Raw genomic sequence first — 21771 nt, 5'->3', positions numbered from 1 at the left:
AAGCACAAACTCAATACAAAGGCTGTTAACTGTGAGTGGACGACCCAATTAAGCATTACACTTGTTTCCAATAGGGTCCACCATGTTCAAATCATCAAAACATTTAGAGACGTACAAATAGACACTTCTATAGACAGAACAGGAATTCATCATCATCATCATGATCTCTTCATAGAAGCCTATACTGATCATTTGAACCCACTTTCTTGAAGCTCCACACATCCGTTTGATTCTCAAATTATTTTGTTTACAGTCAGACACACAGACAAAAGCGATTACAGTGCATTTGCCATGTGTTGCTGCAGTCTGGGTAATTAGCTTTGAAGGCCACAGAGGGTAGAAATCCAGATGAGCTCCATCTCCGAGCCCTTCTATCGCACATGTGTCTTTAGGTATCCACTGCCTGTAGTGCTCTCATTAGGCTCTGGATGGAGCCAACAGGGAACGTTGTTGACCACAAATGACCGTATTTAACTTCATCCGGACTGGGTGCCCCCTTCAAATGCCCTTCATCTCCTTGCAGTTCAGAATATTTTAATTAATGTGGCATATTCCATTTATTACTATATATATATATATACCAGGGGTGCCCAAAAGATAGATTGTGATCTACCAGTAGATCACAAAGGCTGTGCAGGTAGACCACGTGACATGGCCCTGAAAATATATGATTGAAATAAATGAATAAAAAAGGCATCTGCCACTTGTATAAAGTGGCATCAAGTCAAAAAGTGTGTCCAACTTCTCCCTTCCAAAAAACGCTACCAGAGCATCAAATCTCGTACCACCGTCTCAGTAACAGTTTCTTCCCCCAGGCAGTCAGGCTGCTGAACAGCTGAACTGTATTGCACTGTCACTTCACTTTGCACTTTTTTGTGTTTGTGTTCTTTCTTTGCACTATAGATGTTGTTTTTGTCCTGTGTATATAAGACTTAGAGTGCTCGGAGCAAAATAAATGTCATGTTATTTATACTCTGTATCTATACAGTACATATGACAAAAAAATAAACCTGAACCTGAACTTGATTGATAGACATCAAAAAGGGCCTGCGAGCTCAAACCCACAATGCAGTACTTTGTTTTGTCAAGTATTGTATCACAAACATCAGTAGCATTGCAAAGTTATACAAGAAACCCCTTCCAATTCCCCTGTATTTCCCATTCCAAGTGCGTTTGTCTTATATGTAACGCCATCGCCACAATTCCAAAGGCTGCTCAGGTACCCTTTGTGGTGGGTAGATATTGTTGAGCTTGTCATTTTGAAAGTAGCTCTCAAGTCAAACGGTGTGGGCACCCCTGCTATATACTATTACTACAGTATGTGTAAATGTATTATGTGGAAAAGAGACCCTTTGGTTGTAGCCTGTATTTAAGCTAAGAGAGAACCTATGGATGTGCCATCTGTGAAACAAGCTTGTAAATATCTGAAACCCTTTACTTGTACTTACACCTTTACTTGACCCCCCCCCCCCCCCCCCCCCCATGTCTCTTCTTCCCTTTCTTTTCTTTCTTGGGAAATGGCACGATGGGAACAAAAACAAATTTACACCCACTTTTTTACTTATAAAACTGTGATGTCACTGATGTGACAATAAAGCTGATTCGGATTCTTATTACTATGACATACAGTCAGTACGTAGTATGTGTATAGTGTATTCAGTAATTACTAAATAAATGATATATGACCACAAAGGATGTTAATAATATCCTTTAACTTAATCTACTCAAACATAATGTTCACATTGGGTTGGACTGGTTACATGTTGCATATCAATATCAAATAAATCAAAAAGTCCGCTGTCAATATTTTGCATTTCCGGTATATATATCTCTTGCTCATTAGTATAATTTGCATACAGAGTTTGCATCAAAAGCAACTCCCTCCTAAATGGACCCTTATTGGTTATACTCAGGGAGTGGGAATGCTTCTTTGATTTACTGTTTCTACAGTAGGTAACAGAAGGAAAGAGGGAGGGAGTCCTTATATACTGTACATTATGCCCTCCCTCTGCCACGATCAGTCCTTTTTTGGAAATGTGCTCCGATTTCCCCAAGCTGTAGTACCATGTTAAACTTGTTAACCTACACTCCTTCCATCAGAAGTCAGAAGATATATTTGCACGGCTCCCTCGTCTGCCTGAATTCCCCTTTCTTTATAATCACATTCTGTCACCATAACATAACCTTCCTTCCTCCTCCTGTTATTTTTGTTGCACACTTCCAAGTCTCTTCCTGCCTTTTTTTTCTGTGTTCCCTGACCTGTTTCTACGTCACCTCGTGCTGAACAGCTTAGTCAGAGCTCAGGCACACAAACACAAGAGTAAACAAAAAGCCTCCCAGATAAAGAGAGAGAAACTCCACTCCTCTGAACCCTGCTTGCTTCTGTTGTTCCTTCCATGCAACCAACTCCACTCCTCTGAACCCTGCTTGCTTCTGTTGTTCCTGGTGTTCCATGCAACCAGCCAAACTCCACTCCTCTGAACCCTGCTTGCTTCTGTTGTTCCATGTCTGTTGTTCCATGCAACCAGCCAAACCCAGCCAGGGAAAATCCAGCCAGGCAGTTTCCCCACCCTTCATCCTCCCCCGCCCCTCCTTTTTGTCTTTCCCCTCCCTCCCCTTTTCTCTCTCTCTCTCTCTCTCTCTCTCTCTCTCTCTCTCTCTCTCTCTGTTGGGACATTTTCCAACTTCTCTCGCAGCAGCCCCTCTTTTATGTTACATATCCATAACTCCATTAATGTGGACTGCAGCAAGGCGCCTGGAAAGACCCCAAAACTTCAACTCTGTCTCCAAATGTCTCTTCAAATTTACACAGGGTGTTTTTCAGTGTGCATTGTGAACTCCACAAAAGTAATATCTGTAGATTCTTAAAAAAAAATATATATAAATAAAGTACACAATCACAATTTCAATGGTCTCGTTTTGATGCGAAGAACAAGAGGCTTCTTTAAAATTAATTGAACTTTATTTCAGAAACATTAATTTTCAATCAATTTATGTTTATAAAAAATACTGAACTTTGGGAAAAATGCCAAACATATTGATTTGACATGTGGTCCTAGCAACATTTCATGACAGCTTACCAAATATGCTAGTAGAAACTATTCTAAAACCCTCATCCGCATTATTGCATAACGCGTGTTATTGCCAGCAACATGGAATGTATTTAAATGGAATGTATTTTTTTTTTGCTGAACTGAAATGAATTGTCGTGTGTGTGTGTGTGTGTGTGTGTGTGTGTGTGTGTGTGTGTGTGTGTGTGTGTGTGTGTGTGTGTGTGTGTGTGTGTGTGTGTGTGTGTGTGTGTGTGTGTGTGTGTGTGTGTGTGTGTGTGTGTGATATGAAACGTGTGCAAAAGTGTATTTTGTTGCTATTGTGTGGACATTTTCTATTCCTTGGTCCCCCAGTTTGGTCCAGTTTGTTCACATTTCTTGTCTTTGGTCGAGTTAAGAGATAGACAGTTCTCCATACATCATCAGTGACTGGTCTTTAGAGGGGAGAACTACGAGTGTCACAGGTCTGGGACCAGAGGGTTGCAGGCTGCCTGGCTCAAGGGTTGTTATTGATGATCTGCCTGGGTCTCCCGTACCCGGTCATGCCTGCCTGAGATGCCCCCTTATTTGTTCCCATCTGCAGGCCAATGACACATTTGCCCTCATTCAGCTGTTCATCTGAGAAGTCCCTCTTGTTCTCTTGTGACTTCCTGCACACAAACAGATCAAAATCAATCAATGTACTGACATATTCAGTATTCACGGTGGGGCAGCTGAGATGGACAGACAGAGGGAATAGTTCAGTGCTATAGGAGGAGGGAAAACTCACTTGTGGAACAGGTTGGGATCACCACGGTAATTCCCATCGTCCTTGGTGACAGCTATACTTCCCAGAGCCATCAGAGTCCTCTGGACCGCGGCCAGATCTTTCCCTGTCACATAGACATCGGTCTCGTATTAAACAGAGCACGCTCCAGGAAGAGAACAATAACTTTTTTCTAATACTGCTGCTGACTGCAGTTCTATAATATGCCAGTGTAATGAGCAAATAATTTCCTTCCTCATAATCATCATATTATGATGTGGCATAGTCTGTGCTGCGTGACAAATGCTAATATTACATTTGGCCACGGTGTATTGATGGGGCTCTAATGTGTGTGTCGGTGTCTTACCCTCCCAGAGGTCAACTGTTTGGAACAAGTCAGCCTTGGTGACGCCGTATTTCTCTGAAGCGTTGAGGAACTGGGAGATTTGCTCCATCTGCTTGAATGCCATGGAGGAGCTCTGGACCTTCCTGATTGGCTTAATATCTCCATGTAGACTGTTTATCAGTTCAGACAGAAGCTGGAAACAGAGGGGCAGAAGAAAACGAGTTTAATTGCACAAGCAGTTGGAGAAACAGATTCCCGTAAACACATTATACACACATAGAGATCACAGACATGCAACCTCTGACGGGACAGATGGTACTCACACAGCCATCCTTAAGCCAGTTCTGGAAGCCTGTCTTGCCAGCTTCAGGCCTGGCCGCTCCAGAGCCACACTGAGCTATGATCCAGTCAATTAGCCTCTCTTCCAGTTCCTGGTCGTACTTCTTATCGATCTTGCTTTGTACCTCACGGCTCAGACCATAGGATGGACCTTTGTTTGCCATGGCTGATCCTGTTGGAAGGGGATAAGTTAGCCAACTTGAAGCCAACTTTGCAAACTCCCTATCTGTGTTTGCCATTATTCCATGTAGATATTTAAAACAACATCATTCATTTTTTAGGTTCTTGCCCTGCACACACCCACAGTAGTTGGCCTGCATTCAAGACAAATATGATTCTTCAGATTTCTCTCTGTGCTGTGCTAAAGGGCCTGGTAATATAGTGCTGTGTGCCTCAGCACGTCCTTATCTCATTCTCTGAGGCTGTGCATACATTCAGCCGATATGGCATGCACAGGCTTCTTCATGACTACCAGTAAACAACAGTAAACAAAGTGCATCCGCATGCTCACATTAACCCTAGTATGCAGGTCAAACCCGTGGACTAACGCGGTGAAATATCACATGGAATGGCATCTGTCTCATTTCAAGGATTTGTCATGGATGGTGAAATGAAAGTGATTTCTCTGAGTTGTTCAACCCCGGCTGCTCAATCTGTCGTATTAATACCACTGGAACTAACTTCCTGCCGGCCTCTACAGACCCACCCCACTCCTTGCATCCTGTTTGCACATTTAACTGTCACCTCCTTCCTTCCTCCCTCACAAAGGTACGCTATGTGTATACACTACTATACTAAGCAAGATAACCATATGGCACACTGCTGTGTGATCCAACATACCCTGCAGAAGCAACATAACGCTAGCATACGGCGTTGAATGACAAACATATGCTCAGACTGTCTTTAGTCTTTCAAATCAAAGTGATTCAGTTTCTCCATAGCAACATGTATGAAGATGTTTACTGTCAATAGTAAAACATGACAGGGTCTAATAACTGTGTCGTTTCCATGTGGATCTCGTACTTAAAATGGTCAGCCTGCTACGTCGTCAGTCATTTATGAATTATGGCATATATCTATAACATACGGTAACTCACCACTCACCACACTCAACCTTTCAGCCTAATCTGACCCCAATTGACTTCCATTATAAACTTAAATATTAAACATTTTACACAAACCTATGTGGAAAAACATGCCTACAGTATACTGAAAGAAATGTGGCACTGATTGGTCCAGTGGTTTGCAAAATTAGCCCCGGATACACACGCACGCACGCACGCACGTAATGGAGCCCCATACACACACACACACGCACACACACACACACACACACACACACACACACACACACACTCTCACTCACTCACTCACTCACTCACTCACTCACTCACTCAAACTCTCTCTCACGCTGTAAAAAGGCACTTCAGTGGTTATAGGGGTATGTAAATGAGCGGATTGTGCTCTCTGTCTGTCTGCCAAGATATGCCACAGACAAACAGAGCAACCATAGTAAATACCATTGCCAAAGCGCAAACTCTGCTCTCACCATTTCCAATGTCTCTTTCTCAATTAAAGAGTGTTTTCCCTTTGGGGGTGTCCCGCCTGGCACACCCAAGAAACAACAACACACAAAGGCTTCATGTTGGGACACATCATCTCTGCATGGATGCCTTTAAATCAGTGGTTTTCAACCAGTGACCCGGGCGGGGACCACCAGTGGTCCTTGAGGGGGTTCCAAGTGGTCCCCAGCCAGTGACCCGGGCGGGGACCACCAGTGGTCCTTGAGGGGGTTCCAAGTGGTCCCCAGCTAGCTAGATGATGTAGAGTTGGTAACCACATGGAGACTTATAGATCTTTAACTCTTGAGAGCGTAAAATGAAACCGAGTTACATTATTGTTAAACTTCTGCATTACTTAATTTACAAGACGTCTACACATTTAGAGAATGTAGAAGAATTGTTATTTTGATCAACGTTTGCCAACAGCATGGAATTGTGTGTCAACTATAACAAAACATTCTTTAGTTTTGGGTCTGAGAGGCTAAACGTCGTCAAATGGTGGTCCGCAGCTAAATAACGGGCCTTGACGTGGAAAGGGTTGAAAACCACTGCTTTAAATGGATAATGAGGGATATGAGGTCTGAAGGGTTGGTCTATTAGATTACCTCTGTCCTTAACCTATATCCAGATCTGTGTATACTGTATACAGGCTCCACACGCAAACTGCTAATTTGGGAGTTACAAGATTAGACCATGCCTATCTGACTCTTTGATTAAGAATACCCTACAATTGCACTCCGTGTGTGTGTGTGTGCGTGTGCGTGTGAGTGTGCGTGTGCACGTGCGTGCGTGCGTGCGTGCGTGCGCGTGCGTGCATTTTGTGTGTACAGTCGCGGCTACAGGTCAGTACAAGTTGAGTTGGCAGTTAAACAGCCTTGTGTTTAGAAAGACCATGTCATTATCACAAGGTCAATGGTGTGATCCCATAGAGTGTGATCCCCACAACAGCTTGTGTCTATCAAGTGCTATGTATGTCTATTGTTCAAGTGTCCTGGAATAAAACAACGTGGTGAAGCCACCGGGGGGAACAAGTTGCAGCTGGTAATCTTGGCAACAGCATGTTAGCATCGTTTGACACTATAAACTGTCCACTAAACAATAATTTTAAAGGTGTTGTAAGATATATATTGCTTTGTTTATATTTATATATTATATATATAATTATGTTATAATATGTATTAGTGTTAAATACATGCAAGTAAGTACAGTAAGTCATTGCTAGTAGAGTGTTTGTTCAATAACAGGAGTCGATCTCCCCGGCTGCAGAGTAATCTAGTAAGAGAGTGGCGACACGCTTTTATCTCGCCGCAAAGCGGGCGCCTATGGGCTATAGTTCCAAACATTGGAACTATCCCTTTGAGATAGAATGAGCAGTTCCGCATTCCATTGTTACAATGGGAGTCAACGCTATAGTGTCGCCACTCTCTTACTAGATTACTCTGTTAATCTGACCAGCTCAGGATACCAATTGTCTTCCAATCAGTGGGCAGAACTCACACATGATGCAGGATAAACAAGGAAGTGATGAAACAAATACAGGAAGTGATGAAACAAATTTAATTGAGCAGATGTGGGGGTTCTCTCTTCTAATTGGATGAAGTTTGTATCCCACCTGGAAATGTATGTTCTCTTTACCCGAGTGGAATAGTAAGAGAGTGGCGACACGCTTTGATCTCGCCGCAAAGCGGGTGCCTATATGGGCTATAGTTCCAAACATTGGAACTATCCCATTGAGATAGAATGAGCAGTTCCGCATTCCATTGTTACAATGGGAGTCAACGCTAGTGTCGCCACTCTCTTACTAGATTACTCTGGTAATCTGAGGAGGTCAGGATACCAATTGTCTTCCAATCAGTGGGCAGAACTCACACATGATGCAGGATAAACAAGTCACACACAGGAAGTGATGAAACAAATATAATTGAGCAGATGTGGGGGTTCTCTCTTCTAATTGGATGAAGTTTGTATCCCACCTGAAAATGTATGTTCTCTTTACCCGAGTGGAATAGTAAGAGAGTGGCAACACGCTCTTACGCAAAGCGGGTGCCTATGGGCTATAGTTCCAAACATTGGAACTATCCCATTGAGATAGAATGAGCACTTCCACATTCCATTGTTACAATGGGAGTCAACGCTAGTGTCGCCACTCTCTTACTAGATTACTCTGCTCTTTACTAAAGAGCTTTAGAGATGGGGAGACCACAGCTGTTACTGAACAAACACTCTATACAATGATTATCAGAATAAAGAAGCTTTACGTTTTTAACAAAACAAAAAGTTTTGTTTTACCAAAAGATCACTTACTTTGTTTACTTTGGTAAAGATAACCATTGCCGTTTTAACTACAATGGTGTATATGGCATTACCTGTATAGGTAATTATAGGTCATGTAGGTCTGTGTTGCTACATTTATCTACTGCTACCCTATATATTATCATGTGTATAGTTGTTCTAACCATGGAACACTGCTTACAGGCCAGGCTAGCATTCTAACAAAACAAAACAAAAGTTTTATTAAGCATTACAACCAAGAATCACATTTCTTTATTTTATATCCTTATTATTTCAAAAGCTCTTTTGACATGAATTCATTAAAAACTATAACATGATGGTGATTTCATATTTATTTAGCCAAGGTATATACAGGCTGAGTAACATTCCCTAGGGAGGTGCCTTGTACCGCACAAATTACCTCTTCGTGGGAAGGTTGTTGATTCATTTCCTCCACCCAAAGTTTTGGCAATTATATCAACATATTAACCAATTAGAGTTGCCAATTATTTTCTTTTTAATTGCAGTCTCCTACAAACAATATGGGACTCGCAAAGAAAGCCGTCATGTGTGGTTCTGAGAAAGCTTTTAGAAATGTTCTTCCAATTAATAAAGCCATTGTAATGTTGACATTAGGGATAGTCAAAGATAACATAACTAAGCGGTTTAATTATTTTTGTTATAGTGCCCATATCTCCCTATAGCATGCGGTGGCTGCTAGGGACCAGCCCAGCTCACTGTGTGTGTCCAAATGGGTCCCTTCTCTCGGAGTTAAATGAACACAGGATTTTACAGTGTGTTCTTTGATATCACATATGAGAGTAAGAGCTGGTACCCTCACAAAAAACATGCAATAATCCTGGTCTCTAAACTACCTCTCCCTGGCCAGCTGGGGCGTCTGATGGAGGGGAAAGGAACTGGTCGGAATAACGTGTTCCTTTACTTCCTTCCACACGCTACGTCCGGCCGAGGAAATTCCCCCCTGTCAGGTGAAAAGAAGCAGCTTGGACTCCTCATGCATAGAAGGAAGCATGAGGTCAGTCCGCTGCCCCCCCCCCCAGGTTGGCAGAGGAATTGTAGCGCCCAGGGGTTGCAAATTCGTGGGACAAAACTAAAGAAAAATAGCTGGAATACCTAGCTGTCAAGCAGCAGGCCTCACAAAAAATAAACCTTACAGTTGCCTTGATCTCATCTAGTGGGGGCATTGGCTCAGGAGGTACTGCAAACACTTGGGAATTGGAAGGTTTCCGGTTTGATCCCCGCTGTCGAACAAGTGTCCTTGAGCAAGACACTTTAACTGCCATCTGCTCCCTATGAGCAGATTGATGTGTGTGTGTGTGTGTGTGTGTGTGTGTGTGTGTGTGTGTGTGTGTGTGTGTGTGTGTGTGTGTGTGTGTGTGTGTGTGTGTGTGTGTGTGTGTGTGTGTGTGTGTGTGTGTGTGTGTGTGTGTGTGTGTGTGTGTGCATGTGTGCATGTGTGCGTGCGTGTGTGAATGTAATGCACATGTAAAGTGCTTTGGATAAAGGCTCTAATCTAATCTGTATAAATGCACAATTTTCTGTTTTACAGAGACGCATGTTCTGACAAGTAGATATTGTACAGTACAGAGACATAAACCTATGTTCTGACAAACCGGTATAGTATACATACTGTAGGCTACCTACAGAGACAAAAACACATGTTCCAACTATAGATATACTATACTTACAAACACATAAACCTATGTTTTGACAAGCAGATATACTACCTACAGAGACATAACCCTGTGTTCTGACAAGCAGACACACCGGTACACAGCTAGTGTTTTATTGAACTAGTGCAACATTGACTTCTATTACGCTCTCAAGAGTAAAAACTAACACTGGATTTCAGTGTACCAACATATATGTGCAGTAGGTCCCACAATCCCTAAAGCATGGACAAGTTTACTACTACAGTTAAGCTTTACTGCAGCGTAGTGCGTAGTAATATTAGGAGTGGCCATATATTACACAACTACAACCCGTTGACACGAAACGGTTTGTCTCCAATTCTGAGATTTATAATGGCCTGTTCGTGCCTGTTCATACCCTGGAACTATAAAGTTTGCTGGGCCTTGGGCCTTTTTACTGTGTGTGCACACAAAGCAGAGCATAATGTTGAGATCAGCAGATAAGGAACAAGATTTGATAAGGCTTGACCTGACACGTGGTTTCAGTCAGGGGAGGACAGTCAGGAACACAATGAATGCAGATAAAATGTCCTGATGAAAAGGCTTAGGCCTATGAAGTGTATGCTTTGAGTAATTAGATTTATATCATTATAACATTTGAATAGAGCACTATACACGAGAAGTGTGAGGGCATACATGACATAGACTTCCACATCCTAAATATGTGCTAAAGTAGATACTAGATACTACAGTGTGTGCAGCCACTCTTTTTGTCTTTTTAAGACTTAAACTCTAAAGTAGATACTTCCCACATGATACAGAATAGAAAAATACAACATTCTGACAACCGCTGAGAAAACAGTTTGGCAATGGAGAAGCAAAGAGATGGCTCTTTTACAAGTTAATAGGGCGGAGCAAAGTAGAGGACTATGTACTTACAGTGGATGAATTTCGGTAGCTGCTGACTGAGGTGAATGCAGGTGGTTTCAGTCCTGTCTGTGTTGCCGTTTCCTCCTCAAAAAGCGTTCAATCTCCTCTCCGTTACAACTGCAGTATTGTGACAGGGAGCGTCTATGTTACAACACAGTTACAGACTGCACTGAGGGAGTGTCTGTCACGAAAAAGTATAAAATAGCAAACACTACTCACTACTCAGAAATGACTTCACCACATTCGAGAGAGAGAGAGAGAGTGAGAGAGAGAGAGAGAGATACGCCTATTTCATTCTCTGGTCCACCCCCTTTTATCTGCTTCTCTTTTTTTCCCCCAACACACACTCAAATTGTACCTCCTTATTTAGGAGAACGGCAGGGAGAAAAGAAGATCATGTGACCAAAGACTTTGGTGTGGTTCCTGAAAAGAATTCTCCACATTGCTCCCTCCACCACTGCTCAACAGACTGGACGAGGAAGTGAAGGAGGAGTAAGTTAGTCATAAACTACTAAAGCCTAGAGTACCACGGGGAGGAAATGACGGTAATTAGAGAGCATTGAATCACTTGTACAAGATGATTTATTGCTTCAATATGAATTTATGCTCGCTGTGGTCTTTGGGAATCTTCTCAAAAAAACTAAACCCCCAACCAGCCATGGAATGTCACTTCACCCAATCACAGAGGAAGAGCACTGTGAGGCAAACCCAAGCAGAAGAAACATGTCATAACACGTCATGACACTTTGCTTCAAGGTTGTCAGTGAAAATGTAAATATGAGAGCATTCCTGAGTCATGTGTTTTGGTTTACTCTCCCTTTTCTTTGTTTTTACTTCACGCTCTTGAGAGAAAGACATACATACATCCCCCGCATACTAGGATACATATGACATCATTGAAGGACACACCCTTGCCTGGAGGCAAGTAAATGAAACGTGCAAATTGTGACATGGGAGGTCTCAGAGATTAAACGCTGACACGGGTTGTGACAACACTGTGAGGCACTGGCAACCTGTGAAGTCATCGCCCAAGACCATGGGCCACTTAAATCAACGTCTTGAGCTTGTTGGCTCATATTAGTCCATCTGTCAGTCTCCTTGTTCTTGGCACGTGTTTTATGTCAGTAGTCTTTGTTGCTCTTAAACACCAGGATACCCAACTGTGTGTCATGTTTTGAAACTCCCAGGTCAAGAGCAAGGTTAATCACACTCAGACTGTTGAGGTGATATTTCACCATGGTAAACCATTGTCACTTTTTGGCACGTACACCTCTAGTATGGCCTCCCTGAAATCAGAAGCAGTAATCCAACTCCTACACTGGGTCCATGGTCAGCCGCCAATGAGGATTTATTCCCCCCTCTTATCTCACAACAATTTGTCAAATGCAAGAGGTAAAAAAAACATCATGCTCAGTGAAACATTGTCTGAAAGTGAGCCTCAGGAAGGCTGTTTTCAAAACTGTGGGCTGTTGCCCTGATGGGCTTCACGCCTTCTAGGTTAAACAATGGAGAAGATGATAATTATAACTCATGCTCAGACAGCCTGGAGAAAGACCTCTGTGTGCTGTATGATTATCAGGGCTATATGTAAATACAGTAGTTGGTAGATAATTAGTTTGGGAGGGTCACTTTAACCGAGCCAGACTCGATGTTTGTCTATAATTTGGTAAACAGTTAAAATGATAATATGACACGTTTGGGAGACATAATCAGTAACAGGGGTCTCCTCCAGCCCTCCACCTTTAGTAATGTTTCAGGCGGTTCACGAATTCCATCCAATCAGGAGAAAGAAACCCACACATATTGTTTATTCAATTGGCTTGTGTTGCAGTTCTAATTTTGTCTGCCTATGTTTGTTTAATCACATCCAATTTCACTTGTTTATCCTGTAGGCCTATCCTGTGTGAGTTCTCTGTCCTGGTTGGACAACATTGGTAATCCCTGCTATGTATTTATTTGCTAAAGAAATACATATCACTTACAGCACCAAATGTAAATCGCTCTGGATTAAGAGCGTCTGCTAAATGCCTAAATTGTAAATTGTAAAGCATAATTACTTTAATTAATAATAACACTGAATGTTCTACCACACAGTGAGTGAAATATTAATATAGGCTTTACATTAGGTTCAATTTGTAATTTATTTAAGCATTTATAGATTAGTCCTAACCCACGAATATACTTAGCTGACTGTGTTCCCACAGCGGTCCTTTTTTGTTCCAGAATGTTGGCCCATTAAGGCATGCCCAGAAAAGCGATGCTAGGCCTCTTGTGGTTAAAGCATTGAGTGATGGAAGCAGAAGAATGTCCAGCTAGGTGAGAAAGAAGTGGACTGTTTGCATGGCAAACAGTCCACTTCCAGCCGACATGTATACAGTAAATGGTCAAAATACACACTGTATGGTAAATTCCCCAAAGGAAGAACTTTAAGAATGGCTGACAGATTTCTGTTGTTTACATTTGCACACTGTTGTTGCACACTTCTACACTACTGGTAATAATGAATTATTGCTGATAGAGTATTGACTGATAACGTATTTAATCCATATAAAATAAATAAGTAAGTATGTGCTTAATACAGTAGCATGTTTCTGATGTGCTATACTGTACAAAGTTAGCTGGTTGTTGTTTGCATCAACCCGGACAGGGGAGGATGTCGTACAGTATAAATGTGACACTTTGCCTTGTTTACAACATTTTCAAAGCTGACGAAGGCCCTTGGCCGAAATGCGTTTGTTGTGTTGCTGCTTGCAGCTTACCTTTCCCTTGTAAAGATGAAACAATAAAGTGCCTTAAAGGACTCCGTGAGTGCTGGTATTCTCCTTCTTCTAAAGTGTTTCCTGACCGTGCACCCGGTAAAATGTTCCAAGAGATTGAGACAGTGGAGTTGTGCGTGCTTCCCTCTTTTCAAAAAATTATACCGTAGGCCTACAAAGAGCTCATAGAAGGTTCATATTTCTGTCATAGTGTATAGAGTACAGAGGGACCTACCATCCAACCAAAGGAGTCATATAGCCTGAGCCTGTTACATTTCCTTTGTTTGAGACATAATTTCTGAAATTCCTCCGTATCCTGCAGGCCCTGTGAGTCACAATAAGAGCTAGTGACCGGCTACACTCTGGCTATCTATGGACTGAAGTGGTTAGTGGTAGCATATCAAGAGCAGATGGCATGATCCAACCATGCATTAGTGCAGGCTTAGAAAGAAGCAGTAGTCCCTAGTCAGTCTGGAGCATAATATAATATTGTTAGCTGCATGATCTCCATCTATCAACACAGCGTGGCAGCACGAAGAGATTCAGCAACCTCTGCAAACATCTGCAATAATCAATCATCAAACTGCTCCCTCAAGCATGTCATGATGCAAAGCAGCGGATAACCTTTCTCTAGGCCGGGTAACAGTTGTATTGATTGTAGGCCTACTATGCACGGCCGTGTTAGCACTAGCACACCTACTGCAAATTACTTCCATTAATAATTAAACGTTTCATGACATTAATTTTAATTTATGTTTATTTTTCGTTTTTCTTTTAGGTTTTATGAATTACACCCAAAAAACCTGAACTTTGAACATTCAGTGGGTTTTCTGTGGTCTGGAGTTTTCTCTGGGGTTTGGAAGCCTTTTGAGCTGCAATGAAAACAGTGAAAACAGTGACATCTGTTGGCAAATCCCATTGACATATATGGGATTTGCAGGTTGTGACATCACAAACAGCAGGAAAATCAGAGCACTTGTTTGAGCCAGAAAACTCCAGACCACAGAAAATCTTTTTTGGGGGTTTATTTTTAGCTCAGAAAACCTAAAAGAATTAAGAAAAAATACAAAAACTTTTTTTTATGTCACAATCCCTAATGGACACAAAGGACATATTTTCTAAATATTCAAATTTTATCATACCTTTAAATGTGCTAAACGATTGATAGGCCTAATGATTTTCATAAAATGAGAAATGCTTTACAAAAGTTAGGCCCTCATTTATCAATTGAGTGTAAATTGTAGTACACAGTTTCCCATATTTTGGCGTACGCCGAGTTGATAAATGAGGGCCTTAGTGTTTGAGTCATGTAACTATAGGATGATAGGCTATAACAAGGGAAAACAAGTTCAAACCAACCCTGTGTCTTGAATCGGCATAGACCTGGGCTATACCAAGACCTTACACTTTCAAATTGCGTGCAATGCATATATGTTTACTTTATGTGTTTATTTATTTGATATGGACATAACAATCACATTGCTCATTGCACAGTTGTACAATTAGTAGATGCATCATTTACAGTGTGTTAGCACATGTGCTAATTTTCACCACTTGTCCACAGGAGACTTTTCTAAAAACTACAGGGACACTAAAGTTTAAAAAAAAAACACCCAATCAAGTACAAAAGATTATACATTCTAATAATATTTACAGCATAATTACAAAATCCATTACATAATCTCTAATACAAAAGTAAACATAATCATTCTAATAACCAGTCAGAAGCTATACATGTGAACACAGTTGATTTGATTTCAACCATAGTTTGAGTCCTCTGTAGAACACGTTACCATCAGACTCTAGTTTTAGAGCCGTAGGCAAAGAGTTCCATAAGTTTGCTCCCTTTACTGAGAAGGCAGACTGTCCGAATGAGTTGTTACACCTAGGAACAATACAGTTACCACTTGTTGAGGCTCGTGTGGTTGCTCTACCAGTGGTCGGAAGTCTATCAACCAGTCCAGAGAACAAAGGTGAAACATGACCATGTAAACATTTAAAAACCAATTTGGTAGTAGAAAAAAACACAAAATTGTCAAACGTAAAAAGGTTGTGTTTTTTTAGGATACCACAAAGGTGCCATCTCATCGGTTTTTGATCCATGATTTTTATAGCCTGTTTGTATATTGATGTTATTGGTTGTAAGACAGTTTTAGAGGATTGTGACCATGTTGTAACGCTGTATGCTAGGTGTGAGAAAATCATAGCATGCATGTACAGTTGTGCAGTTTTAGTTGATAAGTCCCTTCTGATATGCCGAAAACAATTTAGATTTGGTTTAACCTTCTTGCATATATGCTTTACCTGTTTTTCAAATTTTAAGTTTTTATCCAAGATTATTCCTAAGTATTTTACTTCACTCATTTCAGCAAGAGTTTCATTTTTGATGCGTACCTCAAAGGTATCCGCAGCAGGCCTGCTGCGGATGGAGATACACATTGAAACTGTTTTTTGTACATTAAGAGTTAATTGTGACGACTCTAGCCAGTTTGAGATGTTCTCCAATTCCTGTGTCAGCTGCGCAGCTGCCATGCTGGCTGTTTTAGCAGATGTGTAGATGACAGTGTCATCAGCGTACATCTGGCAGCTAACGCCTGGACAGGTATTTGGAAGATCATTAATGTACATGGTGAACAGCAGCGGTCCAAGTACCGATCCTTGGGGCACTCCCATGTTGTTAGGGAGCAGCGTTGATTTCTCCCCATTGACCCTGACACACTGCTGTCTCCCTCCCAGATATGACTTAAACCACTGTAAAGCTTCTGCCGATATTTTAAAGTGTTTTAACTTAGACAACAAGACTCCATGATTGACAGTGTCAAAGGCCTTTTTTAGGTCCAAGAACACTGTCCCCACAACATGTCCCCTTTTAAGTAGTCTACTTACCAGGATATTGGTAGCTCGTGGTGAAGTTAAGATGGAGGAACTGCATGCATAGGCTGCCAACTGTTAATTGCCAATAAATTATTTCCAAACTCTTCAGAGAACATCTCACACAATCTTGAGTTTCAGTTAAAATGAATTAGAACATTTTGTGATTTACGTAATATAAGGTAGGCCTATATATAAAATTATATATTTACGTATTGTAGTTGAGAATGGCTTCATAGAACATGTAGACTGTAGCTCTACTAGGCGCCATCTTGGTTCATCATCCTCCATGCTCCTGCTAACTTTGGATTTAATGAGGAGCAGGTTTGGAGGGCAGGTGCCACACAGCTGTGAACTCTTTTGTTGTTGATATAAATTGTCAAAGTCTTTCATAAATGCTTCATGCTTTTATAGTAGCTGTTAATCACCTGGCAAGTAAATTGCAGTAAGGTCTCTGTAAACCACCATGAAGAAAGGACACATATTAGCTTTAGCCTAGCATACATACAATATTATTTAACGTGACATCTAGATGTGACAACTAATTTCATGGCCCTGCCGCCCTATACGAGCAGCAGCAGGAGAGAGAGAGAGAGAGAGAGACAACAGGCCACTTAAGTCCATGGTACCAGCAGAAGATTGACTACAGCTGAGCCTACAGGCCATATGGTGAGTTTCTAAAAGTGTTTATAGTTTGCCTGTTAATTGTTTGGAGCACATTGAGAGTCATTATTATTAGGCCTATTGACGATATTCAGACCACGGCCTAGCTCTGGTCCATAGCCATAATGTTTAATTCTGCCTTGCATTAAAGCTATATGGGACTGATGGCTTCTAGCTCTCTCATGAATGCAACACAGACCAGCCTCTCCTCTGTCTGTAGTGAAAATCTAAAGAACGTTTCACCTACAAAGACGGGTTGTGTCATTAGAAAGCCTACTTTCCTTAGTGGACGCACTCTGAGCCCTCCACCACACGTATAAAATACGTGGCACTTTTTGGACAGAAAGAGATTTTCTTTCACTGGACGGGAAAAATCTTGTCTATGAGGTTTTCTCTTGGCAATATCGGTAGAGGGCGCAGTGGAGTATTAACTAAAAGTATGTTTCTCCCTTTGTGTTGGTGAGTACTGAGTAGGTAAAACATTCTTTAGATTTTCACTACAGAGGAGAGGCTGGTCTGCGTTTCATGAGAGAGCTAGAAGCTATCAGTCCCATAGCCTTAATGCAAGGCAGAATTAAACATTTTATATTATTTTAATTCCCTTGGCTGCAATCAGGAAATAAGATTAGCCATGCGTTTAATTTATGCAGCCTCTGTGTATTGATCTGGTGAGGCAGATCATGTGTACTTGTTGTGGGGGATGGGCAGGGGGAGCTAGTACTGGACTACTGAGAGGGGAAAAGAACATTTCTACCAGCCAGCAGCCCATGACAGCCAGGCCTGTGTGACGTGTACTGAATACTTTATTGTGTGTCTTACCAAGGATGAGGCACAGGAGTAGAGATTAACCTGAGTGCCCTTCATAGCAGGTGTAGAGAGAGGGTAACAGACTGCCTCAGCGGGGGGGGGTCATGGTTTGGTTCCTCCTGTGCTGGAGGGTGTACAGTATCTCTGTATAATGTGCTGTGTGTGCTCTTCTATTGACCATATTCCCATAGCAGCCATTTTGCTCTTATGTCACACTGATGTGGGGAACCCCACCGTGTCGGGGGTGGGGGGGGGGGTGTGCATGTACAGTACAGTACAGTACAGTACAGTAAATCCTTCCTCTGGGGCGGCGGTGGCTCAGGGGTAGAGTGCCTGGATGGCAACCGCAAGGTTGCCAGTTCAAACCCGGGCTCCCCCAGAGTTACTGTCGAAGTGTCCTTGAGCAAGACTCTGAACCCCTAATTGCTCCCGATGTGCTAGTTGGTGCCTTGCATGGTTTCCGCTGCCATTGGTGTATGAATGTGTGTGTGAATGGGTGAATGTAATGCACAATCTATGTAAAGCACCTTGGATAAAGGCGGAAGATTTACAGTGGTCATCTTACTGGAGTGATGGTAGAATGGCTTGTTGGGAAATATCTGCATTATCTTCGTATGAAAAGTGACATGGGGGCGCGCTATGAGCTTGTAGATCTGCTATTTTTGAAAAATCGTAAAAATGCGGAACAAATCTTTGAATATATATTCTTTCAGAGCGAACGTTTTTTTTTATTTTGACGCCAGGCTTAAATGGGTTAATGTCCTTGTCATAATTGTTTTAGTTTATGTGTGGGGGCCGGGGGGGGATATGAGAGGTTTTGAGGCATGGTAGTATAATTTATCTACAGGTATAATCTAGACTGAATCAGTCAAGAGAAATAATATCATTAGATGCCCCTGGCCTCTGGACATCTTAATAATATCATTAGATGCCCCTGGCCTCTGGACATCTTGGGTCTCCGATGGAGTCCAACTGAAAGGCTGCCAGTTCATGTTATCTCTGGCCGTGCAGGGAACTGGCCTATTAAACAGAAGGCACTACTCTTGCCAATGGCTCTTTCCTCTGGCTCTAAATGACAATCTGAGGAGATGGCGCACCTGTGATGGAGGGCAGACACCTCCTGTGGTCCAGTGGTCCACACACATGACGCAGGTAGAGGAGGAATGACAGATTAATGTCACCCGTACTCGCATTTTAACAAGCCTGGTGTCCCTATTTTGGATCAAATTCAAAATAAATAAAAAGTAAAAAGATTTATTTTGTTACTTACTTACTATACTTTGTTATACGCGGAAGTAGCTGATCGATCTACAATATCACAACGCCTCACATTCATGGTACAATTACAGAGATGAGGAGAGATGAGGATGATCAGATGGATGTGTGGTATGTCACTGAGGGACAGAAAGACCAGTGCAGAGCTGAGACAGAGGATGGGAGTGGAGGCCATAGTGGATGTGCGGTGAGGAGAGGCAGACTGCGATGGTACGGACGTAGTAAGGAAGGAAGAAAACGATGTCGATTAACTTAGAGGGGACAACCAGTGGCCGGCCTTTAAGAAGACCTGGCAGACGACCGTGACCGTGTTGGCTGACATGAAAGCACTCAGCATCGATCACGAGGTGGCCATGGACCGTTCCCGGTGGAAGAAAGCCATATCGAGAGTCAAGTCCAACCCAGCGGTGCCTGGAAAGCGGACTTTAAACCGATGATGATGAATTACATTATTTACAATTTAACATGAATTTAGGTCTCATTCACTGAAAAGCCATACCGATTGGGGGATTGTGTGATGGCACAGGTTATCATCCTTCTCTAATACAATAAAGTTGATTAGAAGGAAAGCCAGAAACACATGTTGAGCTCAATCAGGCTCACAGCAGCAGGTTTGGTGTTAGTTCTCTAAAGTTATAGGGGAGCACACCGTTTTATGTGTATATCCTATTTGTGTCCATTTAAAATATTCAACTTCTCAGGAATATTTTAATGTTGCATCATCTGTGGAGGGATAGTCTCTAGACGAATCTGCTGTAGCATGCCAGGCTAGTTCTTGCTCTGAAAAATAGATCACTGAAATAGTACCACCACTGGGAGGCACACTATGAGAACATCAAGTGTGAAAGTTGCAAATTAACTCAGACGCTCTCAGTACTAACCCTGTCCCTGACCCTAACCGCACACAGAAGCCACGTACGTAGACGGAATGGTGGTGCGTTGGAATTCCACTCTGTTCCCTTCCCAAGGAGATGATTTGATAAGATGTGAATGAATGCTGTGTGGGTAAAGAAACCAGGGTGTTTAGACTGAGGGTAGTAGTAGTAGCCCCCTCTGATGGACAAAATAGAGGTGCAGCATTGTGCCTGCATTAGTGTGGTGTCAAAGGAGATGCACAATGTGCTGGAGGCTGAGCACACACACACACGCTCGCACACGCACGCACACGCACGCACACACATGTACAGTACACGCACGCACGCACGCACGCAGGCAGGCACGCGCACACACACACACACACACACACACACACACACACACACACACACACACACACACACACACACACACACACACACACGTACAATCCCTGTGTAACATGTAAAAGCTAAAGTTAATGCCAGTGATCATTTTAGATATAATCTTTATTCATAAAATTTACTTTAACCCCTTGAACACTAGCATGAGCATCCATATTGTGGTTGTATTAGTATTAATTTTAAGTATAGAGGGTTATAGAGGGTTTAGCCTACAGTAAGTTGTTAAGGTTCCTGGTGGGAGACTCACAAAAGACTGCTTGTGGTGGAAAAGGAAACACCACACCAGGGTTTGAAAGTGAAGTTTTTTTTTGTTTTGTTTTTAAGATATCTTTGTTATTTACATTATAGTTGTCTCCACCAGGCCGAAGGCATGGGGAGAGAGTATGTTTTGCACTCCGTCCGTGTGTGTGTGTGTGCGTCCGTCCTTCCTTCCGTCCGTCTGTTACCAGCTAATCTCCGGCACCGTTAACCCGGTCGATGCCAAACTTTGCACACACACTCCCTGGATGCCAACGATGAACCTCTGCCTCACATTTTCCAGAACGGCCTGTTATAGCGCCACCATGAGGCAGCTTTTCACATTTTTTACCTAAAACTGCACCGATCTGCGTGAAACGTTGCATGCACACTTCCTAGAGGCCAAGGACAAACCTTTGACCTGCATTTTCCGCATCTGCCTTTTATAGCGCCACCAGGAGGCCGACTTTTGTAAAACACATTTTTTTATATTACTCCTCCAGATACTGTCCAAAAATCTCACAAATCGTTACACAGTATCTCTATGGTCATGTGCTCAAGTCGGATCTGTCTGATATTTCATATTCCATCCTAATTGGCTATAATTGGCTTTCACAGTTTGCAAGATTGCCCCGTTTTGAACAAAAGCCTCAAATCATGAACGCAGCGTGCAATTTACGTGAAATCTTTCACACATTTTCTTACTAGGCTGAGGAATATATCCCACCCTTTTCACATTGGCCTGTTATAGCGCCACCAACAGGTTGATTTTTGCAAAACACATTTTTGGAACAAAATGCCTCAAATCATCCAATTACCATCAAAGGCAAACATGTTTGTATTACTCCTAAACATTTTGCCAAACATCTCACACAGTCCTATCCTCCTGGTGGAGACCTGTGCCCAGAAGGGCACTTTTTCTAGTTATACTTCTTTTCCTTTTGTATCTTTATACTATTACAGTATATACTTTATTCTGCTGGCTTTTGTTACAACTGAAATTCCTCT

The 21771-nt window shown here is 42.1% G+C and overlaps 1 protein-coding gene across 1 annotated transcript; it reads right to left on the bottom strand.

Moving 5' to 3' along the window:
- Positions 1–3227: 3227 nt before the first annotated feature.
- On the bottom strand, positions 3228–11134 carry LOC306927841 (transgelin-like). The gene is made up of 6 exons (XM_079507705.1): positions 11115–11134; positions 10905–11012; positions 4465–4652; positions 4163–4334; positions 3820–3922; positions 3228–3700 (listed from the first exon to the last, which is right to left on the bottom strand). Exons 3-6 carry the CDS (start codon positions 4642–4644, stop codon positions 3547–3549), a joined length of 609 nt encoding a protein of 202 aa, XP_079363831.1. The 5' UTR covers positions 4645–4652; positions 10905–11012; positions 11115–11134; the 3' UTR covers positions 3228–3546.
- Positions 11135–21771: the final 10637 nt, after the last annotated feature.

Source organism: Electrona antarctica, assembly GCF_951216825.1.
Source record: "Electrona antarctica genome assembly, chromosome: 8".
Classification (NCBI taxonomy): domain Eukaryota; kingdom Metazoa; phylum Chordata; class Actinopteri; order Myctophiformes; family Myctophidae; genus Electrona; species Electrona antarctica.
Note: the sequence above shows the minus strand (reverse complement) of the source record. Positions and strands in the feature narration are given on the sequence as shown.

Excerpts from the sequence above, each read along its gene's own strand:
- LOC306927841 (XM_079507705.1), bottom strand. The coding sequence starts at position 4,644 with ATGGCAAACAAAGGTCCATCCTATGGTCTGAGCCGTGAGGTACAAAGC. Across the intron at positions 3,923-4,162 it reads AACAGTTGACCTCTGGGAGG|GGAAAGATCTGGCCGCGGTC; the intron begins GTAAGACACCGA and ends TCTATGTGACAG. Across the intron at positions 3,701-3,819 it reads GATCCCAACCTGTTCCACAA|GAAGTCACAAGAGAACAAGA; the intron begins GTGAGTTTTCCC and ends GTTTGTGTGCAG.